The sequence below is a fragment of the Harpia harpyja genome, chromosome 7 (genome assembly GCF_026419915.1).
Source record: "Harpia harpyja isolate bHarHar1 chromosome 7, bHarHar1 primary haplotype, whole genome shotgun sequence".
Lineage (NCBI taxonomy): Eukaryota > Metazoa > Chordata > Aves > Accipitriformes > Accipitridae > Harpia > Harpia harpyja.
In genome coordinates this window covers 46,765,550-46,788,975 of record NC_068946.1, presented here as the reverse complement: position 1 = coordinate 46,788,975, position 23,426 = coordinate 46,765,550, and the positions used below count along the sequence as shown (strand labels likewise).

The 23,426-nt window shown below is 43.5% G+C and overlaps 1 protein-coding gene across 1 annotated transcript in view; it reads left to right on the top strand.

Moving 5' to 3' along the window:
- ESYT3 (extended synaptotagmin 3) overlaps positions 1 to 23,426 on the top strand; it is a 34,286-nt gene that overhangs the window by 4,258 nt on the left and 6,602 nt on the right. Inside the window, exons 2-17 of the mRNA XM_052792515.1 lie at positions 2,184 to 2,225; positions 3,117 to 3,251; positions 3,795 to 3,871; positions 10,281 to 10,347; positions 10,971 to 11,060; positions 12,139 to 12,194; positions 15,064 to 15,184; positions 16,154 to 16,327; positions 16,859 to 16,941; positions 17,388 to 17,436; positions 18,093 to 18,182; positions 19,008 to 19,070; positions 19,166 to 19,234; positions 20,484 to 20,549; positions 21,931 to 22,017; positions 22,907 to 23,056. Of these exons, the coding sequence (XP_052648475.1) occupies positions 2,184 to 2,225; positions 3,117 to 3,251; positions 3,795 to 3,871; positions 10,281 to 10,347; positions 10,971 to 11,060; positions 12,139 to 12,194; positions 15,064 to 15,184; positions 16,154 to 16,327; positions 16,859 to 16,941; positions 17,388 to 17,436; positions 18,093 to 18,182; positions 19,008 to 19,070; positions 19,166 to 19,234; positions 20,484 to 20,549; positions 21,931 to 22,017; positions 22,907 to 23,056 (1,419 nt within the window). The remainder of the gene's footprint in view (positions 1 to 2,183; positions 2,226 to 3,116; positions 3,252 to 3,794; positions 3,872 to 10,280; positions 10,348 to 10,970; positions 11,061 to 12,138; positions 12,195 to 15,063; positions 15,185 to 16,153; positions 16,328 to 16,858; positions 16,942 to 17,387; positions 17,437 to 18,092; positions 18,183 to 19,007; positions 19,071 to 19,165; positions 19,235 to 20,483; positions 20,550 to 21,930; positions 22,018 to 22,906; positions 23,057 to 23,426) is intronic.

Here is a 23,426-nt window from a genome sequence, read left to right as displayed (position 1 = left end):
CAGAGTGCCTGGGTAGGAGCTGTGTTGCAGACACGTGAATGAGGGGGTGTCAAGCAGGATGGAAACGTACCACAAATGGCTGCTAATCCTATCACAGCAATCTGAGGTGTGACACAGTGATAGGTGATTCATGGCAGTTGCTTTTGGAGTTTGCCCTGGGCTGTCTGGTTTGGGCGTCTGTGGCTCAAATAGTGAATTCAATTTCGCTTTTTCTTCAGGTAGGTCTAGCTGCTGCCACCTCCTCATGGGTTTTGCCTGTTTCCTGATGTTCCTGTGTGCTCTTCCAGCTCTCTTTAGCCACCAGCTTGCTTCTTGGTCACCTCTTGCAGTTGCATCTCTAGCAGCTTTGGCTCTAGTGAATAATCCCAGCCAGTTTTAGTGGTTTATATTGTGCTATGTTTCTCCCCTTAACATTGGTGGATCTCTCGCTTTCTCATTGTGATGTGGTGGCCTAACTGTTGCCCTGAGTCTTGGTCTTTCCTTCCTTTTGGGTCACCTCACTCTCCACACTGTAAGATCTTTTGAAGGACAGCTTGCCATGATACTTCCATCCCTGCTCTGCCCTGCCTGCGACTGATCCAGAGCTGTGGCACAAATGCTGCGGGGCACTGGCGCTTGGCACTTGTGTTGGAGCTGGGGATCAGCTGCCTTCAGGCTACTTGGGATTTATGTGCCCCCGCGGAGGACCTTTTGGTGAAACATGAAAGGCTGGCAGGTGAAGTGGAGGTCCCCTGATTCACATAATCCGCCTTACTGTAAAATGTCAGCAGCAGTTTTATCGGTATTGATTGTCCCTTCTGGTGCTGTATTCTCACTTTATCATGCAAATAGAGCTGGGTAGGCTGACATTTCAGTGAACTTGCGTCGTCTTATGTAATGGAATAGTTGCTGTTTAGAGCATCAAAAGAAATTGCTTATAAAGAATATGGTAATATCACTTTGGATTTTTTAATGTGATAATTGGAGACAATTTGAGGCATTATTTGAGCAAGGAAAATGGGCTCTGAAATCATACGTGAAGCTGGAATAAAAGGCAAGCTGCTGTCCGTTCCATCGGAACATCTCTGAGCACCTCTCTGAAAACTGCTGAATTAAACGGCAAGCCTTTGACCGAAGAGTGTAATTCACAGCTCTCACGTAAGGAGGTAATGTATTGTCCTATCCAGTTACTATTATCAGGCTAGATGATAATCGAAGGAGTCTCTTTGTATTCGGGTGCTCTTGTAGAGCTGAGCAGGGCCTGAATGTCCATTCTGAGAAGCTGCTGCACCATCCTTCCCTTCTGCCATAACCTGCTACCAGCTTGTAGTACTGGCTGAAAATACCACATCCATAAAACTTTAATGTGCGATTGTGGTAAGGTGATGGTGACTCTTCACTCAGCAGCTTCTTGGTGAGGTCTGAGAGATTAGTTAGTTACTTGAGAGTGGCCTCGTATCCGACTGTCCTGATGGTGATTAAACAAGTCATCACTTCAGGGAACTGGAGGGCTTTTGTAATGGACACATACGCTGCTTGTTGGCATTTGATGTGTCCAACCTGAAAACACGATGCGTGAGTGACTGCTTCATTTTAATTTGTCGTTAGCATCTTAAAAAGCTCCGAGAGGTGAAAACACTGGACTGTTACACATGATAGTGTATGCTAATAAGCTTGAACTCTTGTGGTGCTTCTTTTCCCTGAAGCCATTGGCACTACGTTGGTATTGGTGGAGAAATGCTGCCGCAACCAATAAATTGAGTTTCCCAAGCAGGTTCTTGTTTTCCAAAGTGTGATGTCGTGGTTGAGGTGAGCCAGTACAGGAAACAGGTCCTGCACAGCTCGTGATCTTGAAGGGAAGCAGGTTCTTGTGGCTTCCCAAGGTATGACCAAGAGAAGGATGAGAAATCTAATGCTGCTTTACATCACGAACAGGATATGACACTTGCTTGAATCACTTAAATGTGCCCAGAGGCATACTGGTACATCAGTGCATGTGTGTTCTTTTGCCTTTTACTATTTTTCACTATTTTATTTGCCTTTTACAATTTTCAAGGAGGTAATAAATTATAAAGGATGTATGTATGAGGGCAGAGGGATCTCAACTTACTCTAAAACATGTTCCGTGCTCCGTCTTTTGCATGTGTTGCAGTACACTGAAACAGATGGCATGTGGCACTCACTTTATTTTAATTTGCATCCAGGTTCACTTCCCTGATGTTGAACGAGTGGAGTGGCTGAACAAGGTGAGGAGCTCTGAACTCCAGTTTGTGACACCATCTGCGCTGAGCTGCATCACAGCACAAACTCTGTGGCCCAAGTCTCAAAGTTATCAAGTCACTACAGTACGGGTCAATCATATCAGTGTCTGTACCTAAGGCTTGGAGCTGCTGAAGTATAGAGTTGCCGCTGAGGTTTTGGTGAGAGCCAAGTGTGTGCCTGGTTGATACAGGTTTGATGAATTTGACCATAGCACTTCATTCTGAGATTTAAAGAAAAAAAAGAAAGCAAGTGTATGTGTGTATATATATGTGTGTGTGCATATACATATGTGTGTATCTATTATTACTATTTTAGCAAACGTAGTGGCATCTCCTCTTACCAGAGAGGTTCCCAGAGAGCTCTGAGGCAGGTGCTCCCACCAGCAGGTATAGTCAAGCTCTCAGTGGAACTGGACTCTGCGGAATTCAAAGCAAAACAGCTGAACTTGCAAATTAGCATCCAGTAACTATCCTGTTTTTCTTTTTAGCAAACTTTCTTTTTGATGTAAAAGCTCATTTCACTCTTCTCTAAATAAACCTAACTCCAGGGAACTTTGTGACACTTTAGAGTAATTAGGGACTATTGTACTTTAGAGATTTTAACCCTGGGCTTTGCTGGCTCAGCCTCCGTGGTTAGAAGCAGTCAATAGACTCTATGGTGCTGAAAATTCACCCTTCAGTTCCTAAACCAAATTCCTTTTCTGAGGAACTGAGATGGATCCTTCCATAAGGATGACTTAAGAGCACAAATGTGACTAGGTATTTTAAAAGGACAGACATTAATAGCCCGGTGTTGTGTAATGTGTGTCTGTTTCTCAACAAAAGGTATCTTGTACAAAGAATCTTCAGTGTGTTTTTGCTTTTGCTGTTCTTTAGGTCCTTGTACAGGCTTGGCCATACTTTGGGACAATCATGGAAAAAACATTTAAAGAAGTTCTTGAACCAAAAATCAGAGCAAAGAATGTACATCTGAAAACATGCACCTTTACCAAGATCCACTTTGGTGAAAAGGTAGTATGAATCTTTTGCAACACTTGCAGTTCAGTCTTTTCTGAAAAGTTCAGATGCAAGGGGAGTCTGATGTTCAGCTCTTTAATAGCTCTGAGTGTTTAACAAAATGGTATTGGTACAACACTGCTGCTCCTTTTATTCCCTCCTCATGTTGACCTGAGCATCTTCACCGTGAAGGAAAGATCATGTAGGAGACACACATGTCCCTTCCCCCTGGCTGTCAGTATCATGGGACTGGAGATAGAAAAAGGGGCACGTATCCACATTTCTTTGTTACACCCTTGCAACAGGAGTTTTCAGTGCTTCCTAAGGCTTGCAGTGTGGGCTACTTGCAACCAGCCCTGTATTTGAGGATTGCCAAGGCTGTTCACACTACCCCCTTAGGGGAAAAACTTGTGTCGTTTACTCATAACTTACATGCAGCTGTGCAAAGTCTTTAATGAATACTTCTGTACTCAAATTGATTGAAGTGAGAAGCCCCGTTCACTTGGGCTTAACTTGAAAGATATTAACTATGTTGTATCTTGTTTGTCTTTATTTCAGTGCCCTAGAATCAACGGAATAAAAGCCTACACCAAAGAAATCGATAGAAGACAAGTTATCCTAGACCTGCAGATATGGTAACATTGCATCACTGGTTATGTAGATGGTTCTTAACTCACTGCCCGTTTGACACCTGTGTGTGAGTTGTCATGCTGGACTGGACACGTGGTCCACTAAGATCAGCATGAATTGGAGAGGTCCTTCTCTTATATCAACCTAGAATGATATGAGATAATCTGTCCCCCAGCTGGATGTCCTCCATACTTACAGAAGTGAGATGTTGTGCATCAGCCTTTAAGTCAGAAAGCAGGGTCACCTACACAGGTCTAGGTGTTACCTGCTCTGGCCCATCACTGCTGCCGTGGTTATAAGAATGTGTCCCTTGGCTTTGCCATTCATGGCAGTAAGAACCCAAGTTCTGGGACTGTATTTCCTGTTCTGACGGCTCTCGGGCATGGAGGTGCTTGGTCTGTCTTGCCCCACTGTGGTTCCTCTTCAGTCCAACCTCTCAAGTTCTTCCAGAACTGCTATTTATTTTTTAATTTCTTCCCCTAGATTAATCCTCTTGTTTTACTTGCCATTTGTTCCATGTGCCACCCAACATGTTTGCTTTTTTTTCTGATTACAGCTGTTCTCTGAGCAGAAAACTGCCTCTGGCTCTATTAACAACAACAACAACAACAAAATTAGATAAAACGTTTGATACCTCCCAGGCTGTTTTGAATGAGCTTGTGTATTTTGTTAACATCGGAGCCACTGCAGAGCTAAACTCTTTCCTGGTTTAGCCTGGAGAATGGAATTACTGGGGGAATTACCACTTGCATGCTGCTGTAGCTCTGTAAGTTTAGTGAGCAATTGAGCTGCCTAATTTAAATGGCTTTTCTTCATGGTAGTGCCAGGAAAAAGCAGTGTGAAATTACGGAGTGTCTTGGCAACCGCACAGAGCTGCTCAGAACTGTGCCTGCTGCTTAATGTGGCAATGGCATGGCAGCATCCCCAGCCCTGGCAGAGCACCATCGCTCCCTGCAAAATGACATACTTGATTTTCAGCCAGAACATGTTGTGCTTCAGTGCTGTCAATGAAGTGCTCTTTGTAATAGCCAGACCAGTTTTGGGGCCTTTGGCAAATCATTCGTGCTTTCTGCATTGAGATTGAGGGATTTGATGCCTTTAAGGATCTGCAGAAGGTTGCTGCTGTTCTCTGTTAAACTACTTCTCCAGGCTGCTTCTCCCACATACTCATTTTCACCATCCTTTAACAATCCTCTGCAGAGGGATTCCTCCACCTCCTCATTCCTGTACCTCTGGCAGACCCATCGGCATCTCCAAACTGGCCAAACACTTCTGTTCCTCATCCTGACAATAACTTTACCTGAACTGTCATCTGATAACCCAAGTATTCTCTGTATTCACACAGGACTGTTCAGACTGCCTTGTGTCTCTCATGGGAGTCTCTTCTCCTAGGCTGTGTTAGGGACCCAGCTTCTCTTATGTTAATACATTAACATCAGTTTCTGCAACTGAGCTGGGTGTTGTGTGTTGCACAGTGTTGGCAGGAGGTAGTGTATTACTTTCAGGAATGGGGAGAAGCAAATCTACTAGCAGTGGTGTTATTTACCTGCCTTTTTCTGGATTGCCAAAGGAACATGTTTTTTTCTCCTTTTCTTTAAGCAAAGAAATGGGCAATCTCCACTTTTCTGGAGTGAGGCAAACCCCCTTATAAAATAGGCTCTCTTAGCTATATGAATAGCAGTGAGTGTCTGCATGAGTGTGGCTGGTGTTGGGAGAAGAGCTGCTTAGAGGAGATGGACCTGAGCTGCCCCGACGTGAGGCTGCTGCCCTTTGCACTCCCTCTCAGTCGCTGCGTGCTGGTGAGGTTTAAGTGGCTGGATACGTCCACCGAGCTGCATCCTGCCATCGCAGCTCCGGAGAAGAGCGATGCGCTGTGGGTGCCAGCGCGGCACACTTTGCAGTGCTGAGACCACAGTGACTGACTTCCCTCTCTCGGCTTAGGTTTCAGAGAAGCGTAGCTATGTTGCAGTGGTCATTAAAGGATTAATATGTCTGCGTGTTATAAACATGACTCCTTCGCCTTGGAGCTTGCTAGCTGTAATTTTGTGGGAGTTCCCTTGCTGGCGAACCCACGTGAGCGTGGCCTGTTGGCTGGCTCAGCGCGGCGTGCAGGGAAGGCTGAGCAGCCGCTTCACGCGGGGTGCTGTTATCCTGGGGGACAGCATTCCCGCCTTGGCGGCAGCCCTGCCCTGCTCCGGTGCTGAGTTCCCCTTTCTGTTAGTCAGTGTCTCGCATCCAGAAACCTTGGCATGCTCTGTGAATGCTTCTTGCTTTCAGTTTCACGGCAGTACAGGAAGAGGGATTTTCTCCTCCAGTTTTATCAAGGAGGCAACTAGTCTCTGAAGCCTGGAGTTTTTGACTTGGCCAGGGAAAAACACAGGAAAAGGGCAGGAGTAGAAAAAACCTTTCCCTCTTGTGGTCTGTGTGGAATCATTTGTGTAGTTTTAATAGCCACTCGTAGACATATGGTCACCAGGTGTTTTGTTTAATCTGTGCTCCTTATCTCCATAACACGATGTGGCACTGAACGCTGTGGTTCAGGTCTGTGCCGTGTGAAGAAGAGCTTCCTTTCCTCTGTGTTAAATTTGTGGTGTGATATCACAAATGGCATCCTTTGCTTGGGAACTGTGAAAAATAGCACTTAGAGGTCCCTTACTTGTATGGGCAGTAACTGTCAGCAGAGCCAGTGATGCAGTAGATCTGGTATTGCATGGAGTTACCAAAAGGAACTTGAGAAGCTGCTTTACTTAGATCTGCTAACAGCAGCTTACACGTCCATAGCATCAGAGCATTAGGAATGGTTATGTAGAGCACTGTTTCATTACGGTCTTGACTGTCCCCCATGAAAGGACTATACTTGAGTTTTTGGTAGGAAAACCAAGGCTCAGAGGTGGTGACTTGTGAGGCACAGAGACCTTTTGGCAAAGGCAAGGAGGGAGGCTGTAAGTCTTCTTTCAAAATCTTTTGCTTGGTCCCTGAGATGATGCACTCAATTGGTGTAAATTAAGTTGTGTAAATTTTGTCACAGCTTATAGGACTGAACAGAAATGTTGAGATAATCACTGCTTACCTTCAGGTCTTCTGTACAGAGTTTGTCATTTATCTGTTTGAAGGTCCTGGTGTCTGTATTCTGTTCACGTGTCTGCTTTCCAGCGCAAATGTACCTGATCTACAGCTTTTGCATGACACATAAGAAGGTATCAGGGTTCTCGCAGTGGCTAAATGAAATACGAGATCCCCACCAGACTGGGATTTGAATCCCCAAATCTGAAATATGAGATCCCAGCTGGAAATAAATTGGCAATACTCTGGGATCTCCAGACAATTTGCGCTAGATCTAAATCATGAATCAGTCCCCTGAGCACAGTGCTGACAGTTGCATTCTCCAAATGAATTAAAGTCACAGCATTCCAGAAGTGTTCTCCAAAACTGCATTTTTCAAAATGGGAACTTTTCAAGAGCAGCCACTTGACCTCCTACAGCTGCTTTTCTTCCCACTAATTCTGCAATTGCCTGAGCTGCTGTGTAGCTGTGTACTCATTGGCTATAGTCATCAGAGTTTCGAAGTATTTGAAGGCACTGCTACCTCCCAGAAGAATATCTTGCAATCCAGTTTATTCCTATTTTGTTAATCGGATTTAGTACTCATAATCATTTTTCATTGGAAATGTTTTGAATTTTCATTTCCTTGCTCTTCTGTGGCATTTACAGTACCTGAGATGTCATAGAAGAATAGTGTAATAATTAATACGTATAAAAAAATATGTATGCGTTGCAATTTACTCTTAAAAGAGAATCTCTGGACTTCCTAACTGGCACGTTTTCAAATCTGGAAAGACAGTCTCTGTCATCTAGTGCAGAATTGGAGAAAGTAGTCAAAAGAAGCATGCAACAATACTTTGAGCTTTGGTGGAGTTTGAGTTAACTAAGTTTGTAGGATCTTACAAGAAACTAAAAGCGTTTTGGAAACTTGTCAGTCTTGAGCAGAAAAGGAATGCTTGCCCTCAGAAGCCTGACTTGATAGGCAAAGGGGAAAGGCAGAGGTGGTCTGGTTTTTCTCATACCCTGTGGTACTTGGTGACGTTTTCTTGTCTCTCTCATTTGTCTAATACTGCTTCCTCATTTACCCAAGTCCAAAGTCAGGCAGACTAAGCAGTAGTCTGCTTTACAAAGCACCCGAGAAGGCTGGACCAAAGCGGGCTTTTAGCATGCAGGCCGATGTGGAGGTGGGGCCCCTGGGGAGTTACTTTACAGGGGGAGAATTGCATGTGCCTTTTCTAAAGGGATACGCAGACATCCAGGTTAGTCAAACTTGTCAGTATGTGCTCTTGCAGCGTCCCTGCCTTCAGCCAGTGGATTGCCATCGTATCATAAACACTGGGCCCAGCTTTTCCACCCAAGTACAGGAGCGATACGGATACGTGCTCTTGTACAAGCTTCTCCAGTTCTCATCCGTGGCACAGGCGTGCTTATCTGCATCACCTTGTGCAACGGGTGATTTAGGAGAGAAACGGGTGGTTCTTCCACCCTTCACAGGTGGGTAAGGCATGGTCCTGTGGATAGTGGCAGAGGGGTTCAGCCCTACATGCTTTTGAGTGTCAAGGCTTGAGTTTGGCTCAGGTGCGCCCTGTCTGGGGGAAGGAGAGCAGAGAGCACAGCAAGGTTACGCTCAGCAGAGCGGGCAGACGAAAGCACGAGCAGCTTGGACAGGAATTGAGGAGTAAAACTAATGAACAAAGAGGGCATCCTTCCTCCCAAGCACCCTGACGTGGGGGTGATGCCTGTATGAAGCAGACTTAAGGATAATTAAAGGCTCAGGCTCTGATAAAAGGGGTAAAGACTTCTCTGACATCTAGACTCTAAAACATGATTGCATGTATTGAAGTGTTACTGGAGAAAAGAGACATCTAGGACTGGGTGGGAAGAGTTTTTGACTGTGTGGAAAGGCATAAAGGTTGTAAATTGAAACACCACAATTATTATTTGTTGTGTTGGACACTGGCAACAGCTGAATTAAATCCTCTTGGATTAATTACTGCAAATTGAGGAACTCATTTTGGCTTCTCATTTAGACTTTTATTGTGACAAAGCTCTATTAGCACCCAGTGTAATGAGCTGTAAGATAATGTCAAAATTGTAGAAATTAATAAATGTAAAACCAAGTTTAATTATATGACTAGCTTATAAGCAAGATTGTGTTAATTTTGGCATGGCCTGTGTTGTTGGTTATTTAAGAAATGAGAATGCTCTAACATTAAAGGCTTTAATTTGTGTGTCATGAGCTTTTTAAATTCTGTTAAGTGACTCTCTGTAAACAAATATTCGAGAACTTTGCTTGCAAAAATGGAGACAAATTCACAGGGTTACACATTCTTGGCGGGTTCTTTTGCAGGGGGTGGAATCTGTCCATGTGCAAATTACAGTGTGAATTATTGGCAACTGCAGCATTATTTGCCCATATACATGTGGTCAGGGAAAAAATCTTCCTCTTTTTTCTTTGATTATGGGGTGAAATTATGCATGCAGGTGGCAAGCACAGCACATTCACTGGTACCTTTACACCATGCTTTACCTGCAGGGTATTTGTCTGTCTGCATCCAGAAAGAGCTATTTCTCAGAGGACTGAAAGGGAACTTGGTAGCTCCCTTCAGTTGTTTTCTGCCAGAGGCATCAACAAATCTGCTAGGTTCTGCTCCCTGGGGAGTGGCTATTGGTTTCTGCATAAGGTGATGCTTGTACTTTCCTTAAAGTCTAAGGTGGCTTCCAAATTGTGAAAGTACTGCACTCGGCATTCATTTTATTTAAAGCCTGATTTTCTCCATGGCAACTGACCAAAATCTGATCTAAGTTGTTGTCTTTTAATTCAGCCTCAAGGAAACCAGGTTATTTTTAGTGATGAATTTGTCCTTCAAGTGGGTTTTTGGGTTGTGAGCGAGGGTGATCTATGGGCTTTTTGTTTGTGGGCAAGGTGAGGACCCTATATGTAATGGCAGGATGGCTCTGCATCAGCTTGGGAGCTGGGTCACCAGGTTGTGGGGTGGGATCAGGCCTTTGGCAGAGAAGGGAGCGAGAGGGCGATTGCTGTGACTTTGAATTTTGAATGAGCCTGTTGATCCCCTCCTTGGAGCAAGCTTGCCTCAGCCATCTTAAGAATGGAAAAGTAACCTTGAAATACAGATATTGGTGTGACATTTTGCAGGTAGATCAATATCCCAGCTGACTGCAGGGTTTCTCTTGTGAAGACCTGACCCTTGTTCACGTGTTCAACTTTGCCTTTTCAGTTGCTTGAAAATCTGTCTCTGCCTGTGGGGTCATGTTGTCAACTGTTAAACTAATTTCATTTATACTCCGTACAGCCCCAAATTTCTCATTGGACTTTGCAAACTGTGGAATAATGTGAGAATTTTCTTTCAGTTACATAGGGGACTGTGAGATTCACATGGACATATCGAAATTTAATCTTGGAGTGAAAGGCATACAGGTGCGTGCAGTGCTAATGTTGTCTGTTCAAGGCTGTGTGTGGCAGGAGGTAGCACGTCCCAGTGGGGAGGTCATGACAATTAACTGGGAAACCACCAACTAGGAGGCTTGGAATGATTGGCTTTATCTACTTGTGTTTTGGCTGGGGAAATGATGCCTTCCATGGAAAGCACCTAGATACCACTTCTAAGCTTCTTAGTGTGACTCTTAAACAGGGTCAGTGCTAGAGCATCGAGCTCATGTGGGCCAGCTTCTGCCACTGGAGTTCAGAGGAGCTTCATGTTGGTAGAGAACTTCGAAAGAGCCAGTTCTGCCAGGGTGTTCATAAACTGGTGTAGTTTAGGCCAACAACCTGTTTTTACAGTGTTGAAAAGCTCATAGGCAGATTACTCCATTGTGTGACAGTCAGGATTGCAGAGAGATTCCACAAACTTAGAAAGCATTGCCTGATATCAACAGCAATGGTTGGGGGGGGAGGAGGTTATTGTTATTATTAAATTCTAAATAAAATGACTTCAAGTAAGATTTAAAAAATTATCTCCATCACTGAAAAGCTCACAGTTTTGAAACTGCATCCTGAAAGTATCTCCAGACTCAGTTTTCCTTGGTCTGTTCTGTTTGCAGTTGTATGGGACACTGCGAGTGATACTGGAACCTCTTCTAACCGATGCACCTTTTATTGGAGCGGTGACCTTGTTTTTTATGCAGAAGCCGGTGAGTCAGTAGTGACTGCACTCTGCAGCCTCCTTGCTTCTTGGTCTGTCTTAATGCATGGATAGGTCTTCAGTGAGTGACACGAGCTGTCCATCACTAGTAACCCAAACTGCATAACTGTGAATGCCTCACAGTGCAGGTGTTTGAATAGCAAATTCCTGATTATTCAATCCTCCTCTTGAAATCCAAGAGGACAGGAATGAATTTGCCCTATTTTTTTGTAGTAGTGCCTAAAACGTTATTTGCTTCACTCTAAGAATGGGAGGGCTTTCCCATGGTGACAGCACAGGAGCCATTTATTTCCTAGGCCTTTCCTGCAAGGTTCCTGGCAGGTGGATTTTAAATCTTCCCATTCATAGATTTTAAACGCAGTCATCTTGAAGACCATTCAGTCATGGTTGTGCTTTGAAAGCTCGCCTGTTTAAGGTTACGTGCCTTGTAGTTGAACTGTGGTTTAATAAAATATGAGAAACCTTCTAGTCTTGTAAGAACTAGTTATCTTATATCACACAGCTTTGCTTGCTTGTGGGTTATGCTTTGCTCGAGTTCATGGAAGTCACACATTTTTGATCTCGGATGAGGTGTTTTTGTGTTTAGATGTAGTAACATTATTTCAGCACATGAAAAAAACCTTTTTGTTTATTATGTGAATAGAAATACAGACTCCTGAAGTCAGGTGGTGTTTGTAAATCCCCTTGCCTCGGGGCATAGGCCAACCCCTGAGTGAAAGGATGAGGAAACAACTTCAAAGTCTAGGTAGAGCTGTTGGATTTACTACGCATGACCCCAGGGCATCTGCCAGTGGCCACTGCTGGGGGCTGAATGCTGTCTTTCCCTGTGCTTGCAGGATAATTCCCAGTGATACCCTCATTTCAGGTATGGCAGGTAAAATAGATAAGGGAACTGATACCAGCTGTTGGTTTTAATGTACAGATGCAGTTGCTTGCTGGTGCAGGTTTTGCTTTCTTTAAACAGCTGGCTTTGTTTTAGAAGCATTTGCTTCCCCTTTAAATTCTGCATTTGTTCTGAAATAAATTTTAATGGTCCTGTATAATTTTTCTCCCTGGTCTTGTTGTAGCACTTGGAAATCAACTGGGCAGGCATGAGCAACCTCCTGGATGTCCCAGGGATTAAGTGAGTGTCACTTTGCTTCACTTTATTCTTCTTCAAAAAGCCTCTGGAAGTTGGGATGGGATTCTTCAGTAATCATCAAAACTATTCTCAAGAGCCTTGTGTAAAAGGTGTTCTGTTGATACTCATCCCATCATATCTGGCTGTGGAGTCTGCAAAACCTGAGGAGGGTGCTTTTTACATTCTGTCAAAATTGCTTCAATCGCTTCATTGCATTTAGGGTGGAAATAGTAAATCCCCAAAACTACAGTGGTCTATAAACTAAAAAAGAAGCCCTTCTGTTTCCCATGTGCCAGTTACTTGCAAAGGTAGATGAGGTAGATCTCGGTGACTGGCAGTCTGTTCTTATGTTTGTTTACCTTAAAGTGAAAAAAGGCAAGGTATCACAGAGTTGCAGTCCCTCTGACAAGCTGAAATACAATGCATGATAAAGAAAACTGCACCAGATTTATAAGGAGAAATGTTCTTCTCTTTCTGTGTAATCTGCTCACCCTTTAGGTTCTTCAGAAAATGTAGCTCCTCCTTAGTGCCTCTTGGGTTGATCTTGTGCATAAAACTTGCATAGCAAGGATGAAAATCTTAGCGGTTTTCAGTACTGTAAGTTTCAAACTGTTTCTCCAGATTGAAGATTCACTTTGTCCTTCTTCCTTAGTGTAAGGAGAAAATTCTGTTACGCAAGAACGCAAGAACGTAATATATTTGGTTACTCAGCCATTGCCTTTCTCCCTTTAAATGCAAATGCAGACACTTCTGTTCCCCTCTCTTCCCCTGCAGCTCATGGTTTGCAGACTCATAGGAAGTGGCTGGCTACTTTAGGTGCCAATTTATGCATTAAAGGGCCTCTGAAGACCTTTGATGTCGAGTGAGAGGAAGCTTTCTTTTTCTCTTAATTTGAGGCCAGAGTGGCCTTTTGCCCTGAAGTTTGCCCTGAGAGCTCCAGTTTTTATCAGAGGAATTAATCTGTTCTTTTCTAACATGGTTTCCTTAATCCTTCCAGGGAGAAGGTATGTAGGTGTTCCAACCTACAGCCTCTCATATAATTAAGTGCAAATTTGGTGTCCTAAATTTTCACTCCCTGGTTCTCTCACAGGGATTTGAACGCAGAAACCCTTGCTTGTTCGTCAGCACTGCACATGAAAGCCAGGAGCAAAACAGGCCTGACCATGAATAGGCTGAAGTGCAGGTTGAACAAGAGCTCTCCCTTCCAATGAATTGGGCTTACATAAGAGAGTAAAGAAACTAGATGCAGTCATCTGTCCTCATGTACAAGCTGTGTTTAGTTGGGTGTACCCCGAGACTCGAGAGAAGGGACAAGGGACTGTGACCTTCCTGTGGGTTTTTTTTTTTGACAGGAGAGCCAACAGCCTGACCAAGGGCTTTCAGGCTGCTGGTTTCATGTTTGGAGTAGGAGAGGACTTTCCTTCTGCGTGAAGCCAGCCTCATCTGAAGCTGCCTTATAAGCACTAGATTTATGAAGAGGATGAGTCTTTCAGATGTTTGGTGCTCTTGGGTTTTCCTCTTAATATTGTCTTTGGCTCATGCCAAGTTGTAGTAGTATGTTGAAATCCTCTCATTAATCATCTGAAGAGTACCAGATGTCTGTGATAGCCATATACTTCTTGCTCAGGAGAAATAGGTCAAATTAGTTGGCCCTGCCATACGAATAGAGCAGTTGTAAAGAAAAGATTTAAACTGAAAAGCTAAAAATGTGTAAGTTTTAATTAGACTGGAAAGTTCCCTAAACTCCAAGACAGACAGTACCCTCACTTCAGCAAGTGTGATCTCCTGTGTGCCAAAGGTCCAGTTACTTCAACCAAGATTTTACTTCTTAGTGCAAAATATACCAAGATACAGAATCTCATCTTTTGCTTGGTTTTCTATTAAAAAAAAAAAAAAGCCAAACTCGTTTTGAGTGTGGCTGGCTTCTCCTTCCGTTTTACAGTAAGGTGTCAGCATGTGGCCAAGAGCAGAGAGCTGTGTGCACTGGGGCCATGTTCTAAGTCTAAAAACAAACTACCTTGAGGTCTTGACCCCCCTGTGAAATGCTGAAAATTCCTCATTCCCTCCTCACCGTGTCCGTCTCTGGCGTCGGCATTCCCAAGGAAACCCAGAAGGCACATGAGTTTGTATGAATTGTTTGGGTGCGTGATGATCTCATCATGTGGCCTAAGCTCCCCATTCATCATTTACAACCTGCTAGAGCCAAATTCACATCCAGCCCTAGTAACCCTAGACTGGAACATCCCTGCGTGCAAGTGGGCACTTGTACCATGTGTGCCACAAGGCAACGGCAATTATGTGCAGAGCAATAGGGAATAAGATTGAAAGGGATCTTGAGAGGCTGCCCCATGCTCATATTCTCCTCTGGAGCACCTCAACTGGATGCGAATTATTGATAGAAGACAGCCTAACCTTCCACAGTGATCCACATCCACCCTTGGTGATGGGTTCTGGTGTTGAACTGTCCTCTCCATTTCCTCTTATTCGAAGCTAAATGTCATAAGCATGAGTTTCTTCTGCCCATGTGCTGTTGTAGGTAGGCATTCTTTCATAGAATCATAGAGTAATTTAGGTTGAAAAAGACCCTTAAGATCATCGAGTCCAACCATAAACCTAACACTGCCAAGTCTACCACTAAACCATGTCCCTAAGCGCCACATCTACATGTCTTTTGAATACCTCCAGGGGTGGTGACTCAACCATTTCCCTGGGCAGCCTGTTCCAATGTTTGGTAACTTTTTAGGGGAAGGTAGGCAGTATCACTCATTTTGCAGTGCCCATTTCTTTTGCTGTGCCTCATTCTTTCATTCTAATTGAAATTGATTGTGATCTATTGTAGAGATTTAGGTTGCTTTTTTTTCCCCACCTGCAGTGTAATATCAGACTCACTAATTCAAGACTTCATTGCTGCACGGCTGGTTCTACCAAACAGGATCACAGTGCCTCTGAAAAAGAACATGAACATTGCCCACTTGAGGTTCCCTGTCCCGCGTGTGAGTTTTTTTTTCGCAGTGGGGGTGTTGATCTACCTGAGTGTGCATTTGCCACAATGTGGATGCATGCAAGCTTAATGTCTTAGGTTCCTGCATCAGCTGTTTCAACCTGGGTTATAGGCTTTCTGTAGGTACTAGTTCAGAAATATAAAAGCAGATGTTGGATAGTTCATAATGGGCTGGGGGGTCCTACCCTCTATACATGGCATAAGAAGTCTGTTTAGACACTGAGCTCATTTACCAATTTAAACCTAAGTCTCATTTGAGAATACCACAGATCTTCAGTTAGAGAAGGTAAATACATGAGTAATGAGTGTCAGGCTACTTAATTTTTTTACTAATGATGTGAAGGGGTGTAAATAGGGAGCTCAGGGGGTGACAGCTCTTTGTTACAGAAAAAAAAATTCAGGAAAAAAAAGGACCAACAACAAATCTCCTAAATGCTTGACATACCCAGATCTTCAGTCTCCTTCATCCATTAAATACCTAATACACTCATCAATGAAGGTAAATATAAATGAATGACAAAGGGATGCTCCCTATTGCAAACTTGCATCACCAAATTGAAGTTGAATGGCTACTCTGCAATAAAATAAGAACCTGCCAGTGGGTGCTTAGTTCCTTCAGTCAGTGGGAATCGATCTTTACACTTGATTTGACTGTGGCTGTAATCCTGTGTGCATATGTACATTTCTAATTTAAGAATAAATTGAAGAATATTTCCTACTCAATTATCTAGATTGGATTGTGTATCTGTTTAAGGTTTTGGTTTTTTTCTCTAGTTAAGTGGTGGAAAAAGTGTTTTAATACAGCTGTCATTGGAAATATACTGCATCAAAATACATGTCTTTGCAAAACTGTCATGCTGACTACCCTTGCTGCCTGAAATAACTAGTTTTAGGAGGTAGCATGTTATAACTATCCAAAGATCGCATTTACATGACCAATTTTCTATCTTATTTTATTCAGGGAGTAATAAGGGTTCATCTGCTAGAAGCTGAAAACCTTGTCCAGAAAGACAGTTTCCTTGGTGCGATCAGGGGGAAGTCTGACCCGTATGCTCTTCTTCGCGTTGGCACGGTGCAGTATCGAAGCAAGACAGTTTCCCGAGATCTTAATCCCATTTGGAATGAGACGTTTGAGGTACTGAATCTTTTGATCTTTCCATCTGTAGGATGCACAGCCGTTTACATCCCTGTGCTTGGAGGACCTTCCCTTAGCTGGCTGCACTGGAGCAGGTGGACTTCCTTGTTACTTGACTGAGGCATTTCTGTCCCTTAAATAAGTTCAAATTTACATTGCAAACTTGAAATGTCATTCAGGTTGATCTGATTTACATATGTGGGTTTTTGGAGGAGGTGCAAAGCACTGCTTTAAATATCAATTAGTGCAGCAGTCTGTGCAGCTGTAGTCTGCTCTAGCATTGATTCTTCTCTGCTTATTACGCATACCAGTTTGAGGGGTTTAACTTGTAGTTCAAAAACAAGCAAACTGGTTTTGAAATATTTTCACCTATAATCAATTGTATTTGTTATGCAATTAGCCATGAAACAGCAGGGAATGTCCTTGATGTGTTATACAGCTGTGAAGTGTCACGTTCTTGTCCAGAGCATGAGCCTATAGGAACCTATGTGAATGCTTTTTATTTTTAATCAATACCTCTTTCTCCTGCAGTTTGTTGTTCATGAAGTGCCTGGTCAGGACTTAGAAGTGGACTTGTACGATGAAGATCCAGATAAAGATGACTTTATGGGCAGGTAAATTAGCATGACCCTTGCTCAGGGTCCAGTAACCTCTGAAACAAGACACCCAGATTACTCATACCTGAAGTCTAATATTGAATGAAGCTATTCCTTTTGTCCGGATGTTGATACCAAGTTGTTATTTCCTAGTGCAACTAACTTTGAACAAGGTAGAGAATGGTCCCAGACTCCTGCAGGGAATCCTAGGAAGCCATCAGAAGTGATAGTTACTACATGACTTGAGATTAACTTCAAATTTATTTTAGTTTTGGAAGTATTTCAAGGGGGACACTTCAGAAGTGTCAGTGCATTCTAACGCACATGCACATAGGTAATGCAGAGAAGTTGTTATTTGGAACAGATTTGAGCGTGGGCCTTTTTGGTGGTGGTTTCTTCTCCCTCCAACAGCAGTGTGCTGTATGCCTAAATATACACTGAAATGTTTGCTTTTTGTCTTTCAGCTTGCTTATAAGCTTAGTGGATGTAACGAATGATGGAACTGTTGATGAGGTAAAGATCACAGCTTATTTCTAAACGTGGTTGGTGGTGGATGCTTACATGTACTCATTTGTGCCCTCTCTTTGCTACTACATTGTTTCTGTGTGCTTAAAGCTTCCTTGCATGCTTGCACTATGGTATTTTCACAAACAGAAAATACCTTCGCTCAGAAAACTTAAAGTAGCCATTGCAATAATTTTTACAATCAAGCTGGCAACCTCAGACAGCCCTGAGATTATGCTGAGCCAGCAGAGGGGTAATCTTGTGTTGATATCGTGTGTGTGTATAGAGGTATAAAATGTGTTTTGTACAAGGCTACAGATAAAGTTTGGTGAAGCAGTCTGATTGCTGAGGGAAGAAATGATCTGATCTTGTTGTGGTTCATCCTGCAACCCAGCGCTCTGCAAACAATGCCAGGGTGCCTGTCTAGTGCTGCTGCTGGTTGGAAATATCCATGTGCTTTGCATGTGTATGGATATCTTATTTTGGTTTTTCTGGCTTGTTTCTAAGTAAATGGACACGCTACAATTGAAGTGTCAAAAACGCAAGCTAAGGTGCTCAAAGTACAATTCATATTGTCTATTTTACGTAAGTCTCAGACTGCAACACATATATAAAAATTATTCTGCCTCACATTTCTCAAGTTACTCTTTGTTGTCTCCATTTAGTGGTTTCCCTTAAGTAAGACAACAAGCGGACACTTGCATTTAAAACTGGAGTGGCTTTCACTAGTGAATGACCAAGAAAGGCTACATGAGGTGAGTGTATTTGCTTAAAGGATTCACCTACTCTGACCCCTGTCCAGTGATCAGCAAAGGAGTGGGTAAAATTAGGAACCCCATGCAAACTCATGGATGGGAGTTTATTTTTGTCTGACAAAGTTTTGGTGTGATCCCCCACCCCTCTCCCCGCACCTCTCCTGAAGACGAAGGGCGTTTGCTTGCCCCAGGTCCCTTGGTAATTCAGGAGTAACTCAAATCTGGCAGCACTTCTTGCTTGAATTAGCAAAGCCTTGTTTGACTCACTGCAAAGTGGCCTCTCACAGTTCCCCCCTGATAATTTTTCCTTTCCCTCTTTGTCTAGGACCCCTGTCTATAACCTGTACTAGGTGCGTGGTAGGACCATGGTTCCAAATGGTGTCCTACTTGTCCAGCAGAATTGCTTGGATAAAGCCCATCTCCCAGGGATGCTGTTTCTTCATAATCAAGCAAAAACATTTGAATTCCACTGAGATGAATAAAATTTGTTTCCAGACTTCGTTCTGCTGACACTGGGTTGCTGATGTTGATGTTTTTAGGTGTCTTGCTGCACTGGGGAATCCAATCAGTGCAGCACTGGAGAGATTGAAGAGCATTAAAGCCAGTGAATTGAAAAGACTTACACATTTTCTTACTGATCTGCTTAAAACTGTCATGCTGTATTGGTTTGCACTCCTCTAAATTGCAAGTTTTAGGAGAAAGGTGAAGAGCTGCTTAGCTTTCAGAAACTGTCCTTTGAATTTGTGTTGTGCTTTACATTGTCCTTGATTGGTGATCATGCCTACCTTGTGTTTTGTTTTATTTTGTCTTTCCTGTCCTTTGCAGGATAAGAAGGGTCTGTCTACAGCTGTTCTGATAGTTTACTTGGACAGTGCCTTCAACCTTCCAGTAAGTAAAAGCCATGTGCAGGCAGCCTTCACTCCTAACCTTTTTTTTTTAAGCCCGCAAATTAATTGTTTTTAAATACTCTTTTACTAATTCAGAAAAACCACTTTGAGTATTCGAATGGTGAATGTGGAGCAAAGAAGATCAAAAATAACAAGTACCTCAAGGTAAAATATATATTCTTCTCCCGTGCTTGCAAAACAGCATTCTGGATTATGCTGTATCGTAGCAACTGAAACTAGCTGTAGTTAAAAAGAAATCATCTCTCCACCATCAGAATCTGTGACCAGGGGTTCAAAATAGTGATTGAAAGCCCACCTCCACCCCAGTGAATGTTTAGGAGGTCCAAGGGGGAATGCAGAAATATTTGATTGTGTGAGGGGTTGTCTTTATTTCATACTTTGGACAGAGAACGTCCAGACATCAGACCAAGTCATGTTATCCTTTCTGCTGCTGCAGGAGTTCTTTCCATGCTGAGCTGTTCCAGCTTGACCTCTCACATTGGGATGGGAGGAATATGCTTGTTTGTGGTCACCTTCCTGTCCACTGGAGACCTGACCACCAGATTCCTTCCCCCTCAGTTTTAGAGGGATTCAGAAGCCACTGTCATTCATGCCCCCTCTCTCTTTACTTCTGTTTACTTTCTCCCCCCAAATACTGCATTTTGCTACTGTGATGTAAATGGTGGCTATAGGGAAGAATGTCTTTCTCCCTTTTTTCTTGAACAAGCTACACACAACCACAGCTCTGAGCAATGGATAAAGCTTCCCATTCTCTCCAAGTAGCTCCCCTCCTAAATGCAATCTTTACAATTTAGGTGAGTTACCAGCACTGTGATACACATCGCGTTCGATAATCCTTAATTCTGGACTTCATTGTATACACTGTGTATACACTGTTGTGCCAAGACCAGATCCTCAGCCTTAACTTCTATAGCATTAGTGCAGAGAAGCACAGTACAAGAGGTTCAGTTTTACTGCTTCTGGAAACGAATTGTTACTTGATGCTGAAGACTTGTTTCTAGCTGCTTTACAGCAGGTCCTGAGCCTTGGAAACCAATTCTGAGAGTCCTGTTTCATTCAGGAGTGATGAGGACTTCCCACTGAGCCTTCAACTCTCTTCTCTTTCCTCCCAGCTTCTGACAAATTTTTAACTTCTCGCCTATTGAAACCTAAATACATAAAACTTTGGCTTAAATGGGTACTGTTGATGGTAGAGGGTAAGTGTGCTGTGTTATGGCTGGAGTCTTCCCTGTATACTGCACTACTCTTCAGATGTCCCGCATCTGAAAACTGTTGTCAGCTTTCCAGCAACTTATTTCAAGTAAGGGTAGTAGCTTGATATTGATTCCTCTAAGCTATAAATCTCACTTTTTTTTTTTTCTGCTTTCTTTTTTTCCCTTGTATTAAATGACAGAAGATGGAACGAGAACCCTCCTCCTTCGTCCTGCTTACAGTAGGAAACAAGACTCAGAAAAGCAAGGTGAGGCTGTTTGACTCTTCTGCTTTCCTTAAATACTTTCTATTTTATGGGTGACTATCTCCAAGTAGCCCCTAGGAAGGGTAGGACTAGTGAAGCTGATGTGAAGAGCTGTAGTTATGGTGATAGCTGCAGAGGCTGGGAGGTGGGGGTCAACAAGCATGTACAAGCAGTGTGTCACTGAGCTGTGCTTGATCAGTGGGTGTCTGATCAGCTGCTGTACAGATGTGTGGTTTTGTGCTCATGGCCATGATGTCATGTGGCTCAAGATACTCTAGTTCTACAAGGGTTGAAGAGGAAAAAATGATAGGTCTCCCAGCTGGCTCATGCTTTCTCAGGGCAGAGTGTCATTTGCATCAAACTGGCATTTGTTCCCTCATCAGAGTCTCCTGGCTCCTGTGTTTCACGGTTTAACTGTATTTTTTTTACCTGGACAAGATGTATCTGGATCTCCTCCACTTCGCTTTCAGTTCCTTTTTCATTATTTAATATTTACTTTTGCCTGATGAGTATGAGCAGCAGCTGAGTTCTGCCCTCCCAGTAGCTGCCATGTTTATTGCCCTGCAGCTGGATGCGGTTGAGGGTGGCCCTATGTTCTTCTGGACACCCAACAAATAGGAATGAATCCTGTTGGCTACACATGAGCATATGGGACTGGCACCTATTTTCCTTTCTTTCTTCCACCTGCTCCACCCAGAAGTTGGGTTCTGCTTGCATTTTTACCTTTTTTTTTTGGCTTTCCCTTTTCCCCACCACATCACCCGCCTCTCCCAAGCTAGGTCAGACTTCCAGCTTTCCCCTTGCTGCCAGCACTCGTGGCCTGGTGGAAGCAGCTGGTTTACGGAGCAGCCTCAACCACAGCCCCCGCAGGTGCTTTCCACGCTCTTTCATCCTTGAAGTGGATGGCGCTGAAGCTGTGCCCTCCTACACTTCCCACAAGCTCTCCACCCCTCAAACTGCCCCTGTAGCTTTCCTGCCTTTCCCTGCCAGCTGGCTGCAGCTCTGGGAGCTGGCTCTCGGTGCCTGCAGACTGGAAGCAGCACTCTGGCTCTCCCTGGGTGGAGAGGTGGGAGGGAGCGAGCGAGTGGTGCCTTGCTGCAGGTGAGGCAGGCTGCTGGTCCAGGCAGCACTGGTTGGGGCCAACTGCAGCTCACCAGACTCGTTCTTCGGCATTTCCATGCCCTGCAGAACTTGTTCTGGTTTTGCCAGAGACTTTGCTTTTGCAAGCTTCTGACCTGGGAATTTCGCTCTCTCCATACAGCAGGAGTGTAGCATCACTGAATAAAACAAGAGGGTCACCGTGACCCTCTGGTGATCAGTGTCATGGTATTCTTTGCTGCTTATAGAATAAGCTAATGTATATGCCACAATCTTCTTGTTACAGACCTGCAATTTCAGCAAAGATCCCACCTGGGGCCAGGCTTTCACCTTCTTTGTCCACAGTGCTCATTCCCAGTCACTCCATGTTGAGGTGAGAGAAAAGCCTTTCTTTGGAAGACTGAGTGCACATCCATGGGAAGAAGCCTCTTTTATGGTGGATGTGATCTCAGTGCTGGTTGTTTCTGTGTGCTTGTACTGCGGTCCTCCTACTTAAAAGGTGGAAGAAGCACCTGTTGTTGCACAGGTGATTCTCTGTTAGGTGATGCCCATATCTACCTTTGCTCTAGGATCATGTAATGCATAGTATCTTAGTTCAAAACATGGGATGCTTCTGGCTGTGAAGTGCAAAGGAGGTTTCATACAGGTCTGTGTGTAATAAAGCCATGAATATTTTGCTGTCAGAAATCACAGCCTTCATAATTCTCCGCCAGAGTCCTATACCTTCACCTTGGTATTTTGGCTCGTATTTCACTAGCATACATCGCATACGCTAGCATCCTGTATCTCACTAGTATACATTGCATTCACAGCCAGTTCTATGGCTGTTCACTTGGCTACAGAAGTGGATTTGAACTTAAAAGGTGTATTGAGGTTAAATAGGTTAAACAAACTATTACTAAAAAGCTTGTAAAGGTTTACACCAGTTGTCATACCAGCTGCCTGGGACATTTTCCCCAGAGCAAGTAAAGAGAGCCAAGTAAATCCCAGGGCCTAGTTTTTCTGCTAAGGCAGTTCCTTCTCTGCATAGTTAGAGATGGGATTTTTACCTAAAACACGCTAATTTGTTACGCTCCTGAAATATTGGCATCGCCCATTTGGAAGTAAACATACTTGATAGTATGTCTTTGAAGTAAATAAGCTAATTTTGGTATCTGTCTGAAATACCTTCTTGCTTTGCTGTTCCCAGTAGTATGCTTTTCAGTTTGCCATCTAATAAAAACTTTTTTTTCATGCCCCCTGCCCTGCCCCCTCACTCCCAGATAAAAGACAAGGATCGGGACAGTGCCCTGGGAACTTCAGTGGTGTGTCTCTCCCACTTACTTAAGGATCCAAACATGACTCTGGATCAGAGATTTCAGCTGGATCATTCCAGTTCAGACAGCTTCATTAAGATGAAACTTGTGTTGCGGGTAAGTTGTTCTTTGCCATATTCACTTCACTTCCCCAGCAGGAGCATCCAATTCTAACCAGGCAAAAGAGATGAAAGGTGGGTGTGGAGAAATGCAGCTTTGCCTCACAGATGAGTAGGAAGTAGAAGTGTGACAAGGTCTTCAAGTGCAATTAAGAGTGCACGGTGGAGCTGAGAGGTATCCCTGAGGCTTCCTAAAACTTAGTGCAGTGCATTGCTGAAAATCTTCTCATGACAGTAGAGAATTGGACTGAGAAAAATCTAAGCTGGGGAAATCAAAGCTGCTAAACAGTAAGAGAGACTGATGCTTAGGAGTTGTTTTCTCATTGTGCTCTGGATCCATGTTTAGACACTGTTAAATACATACACAG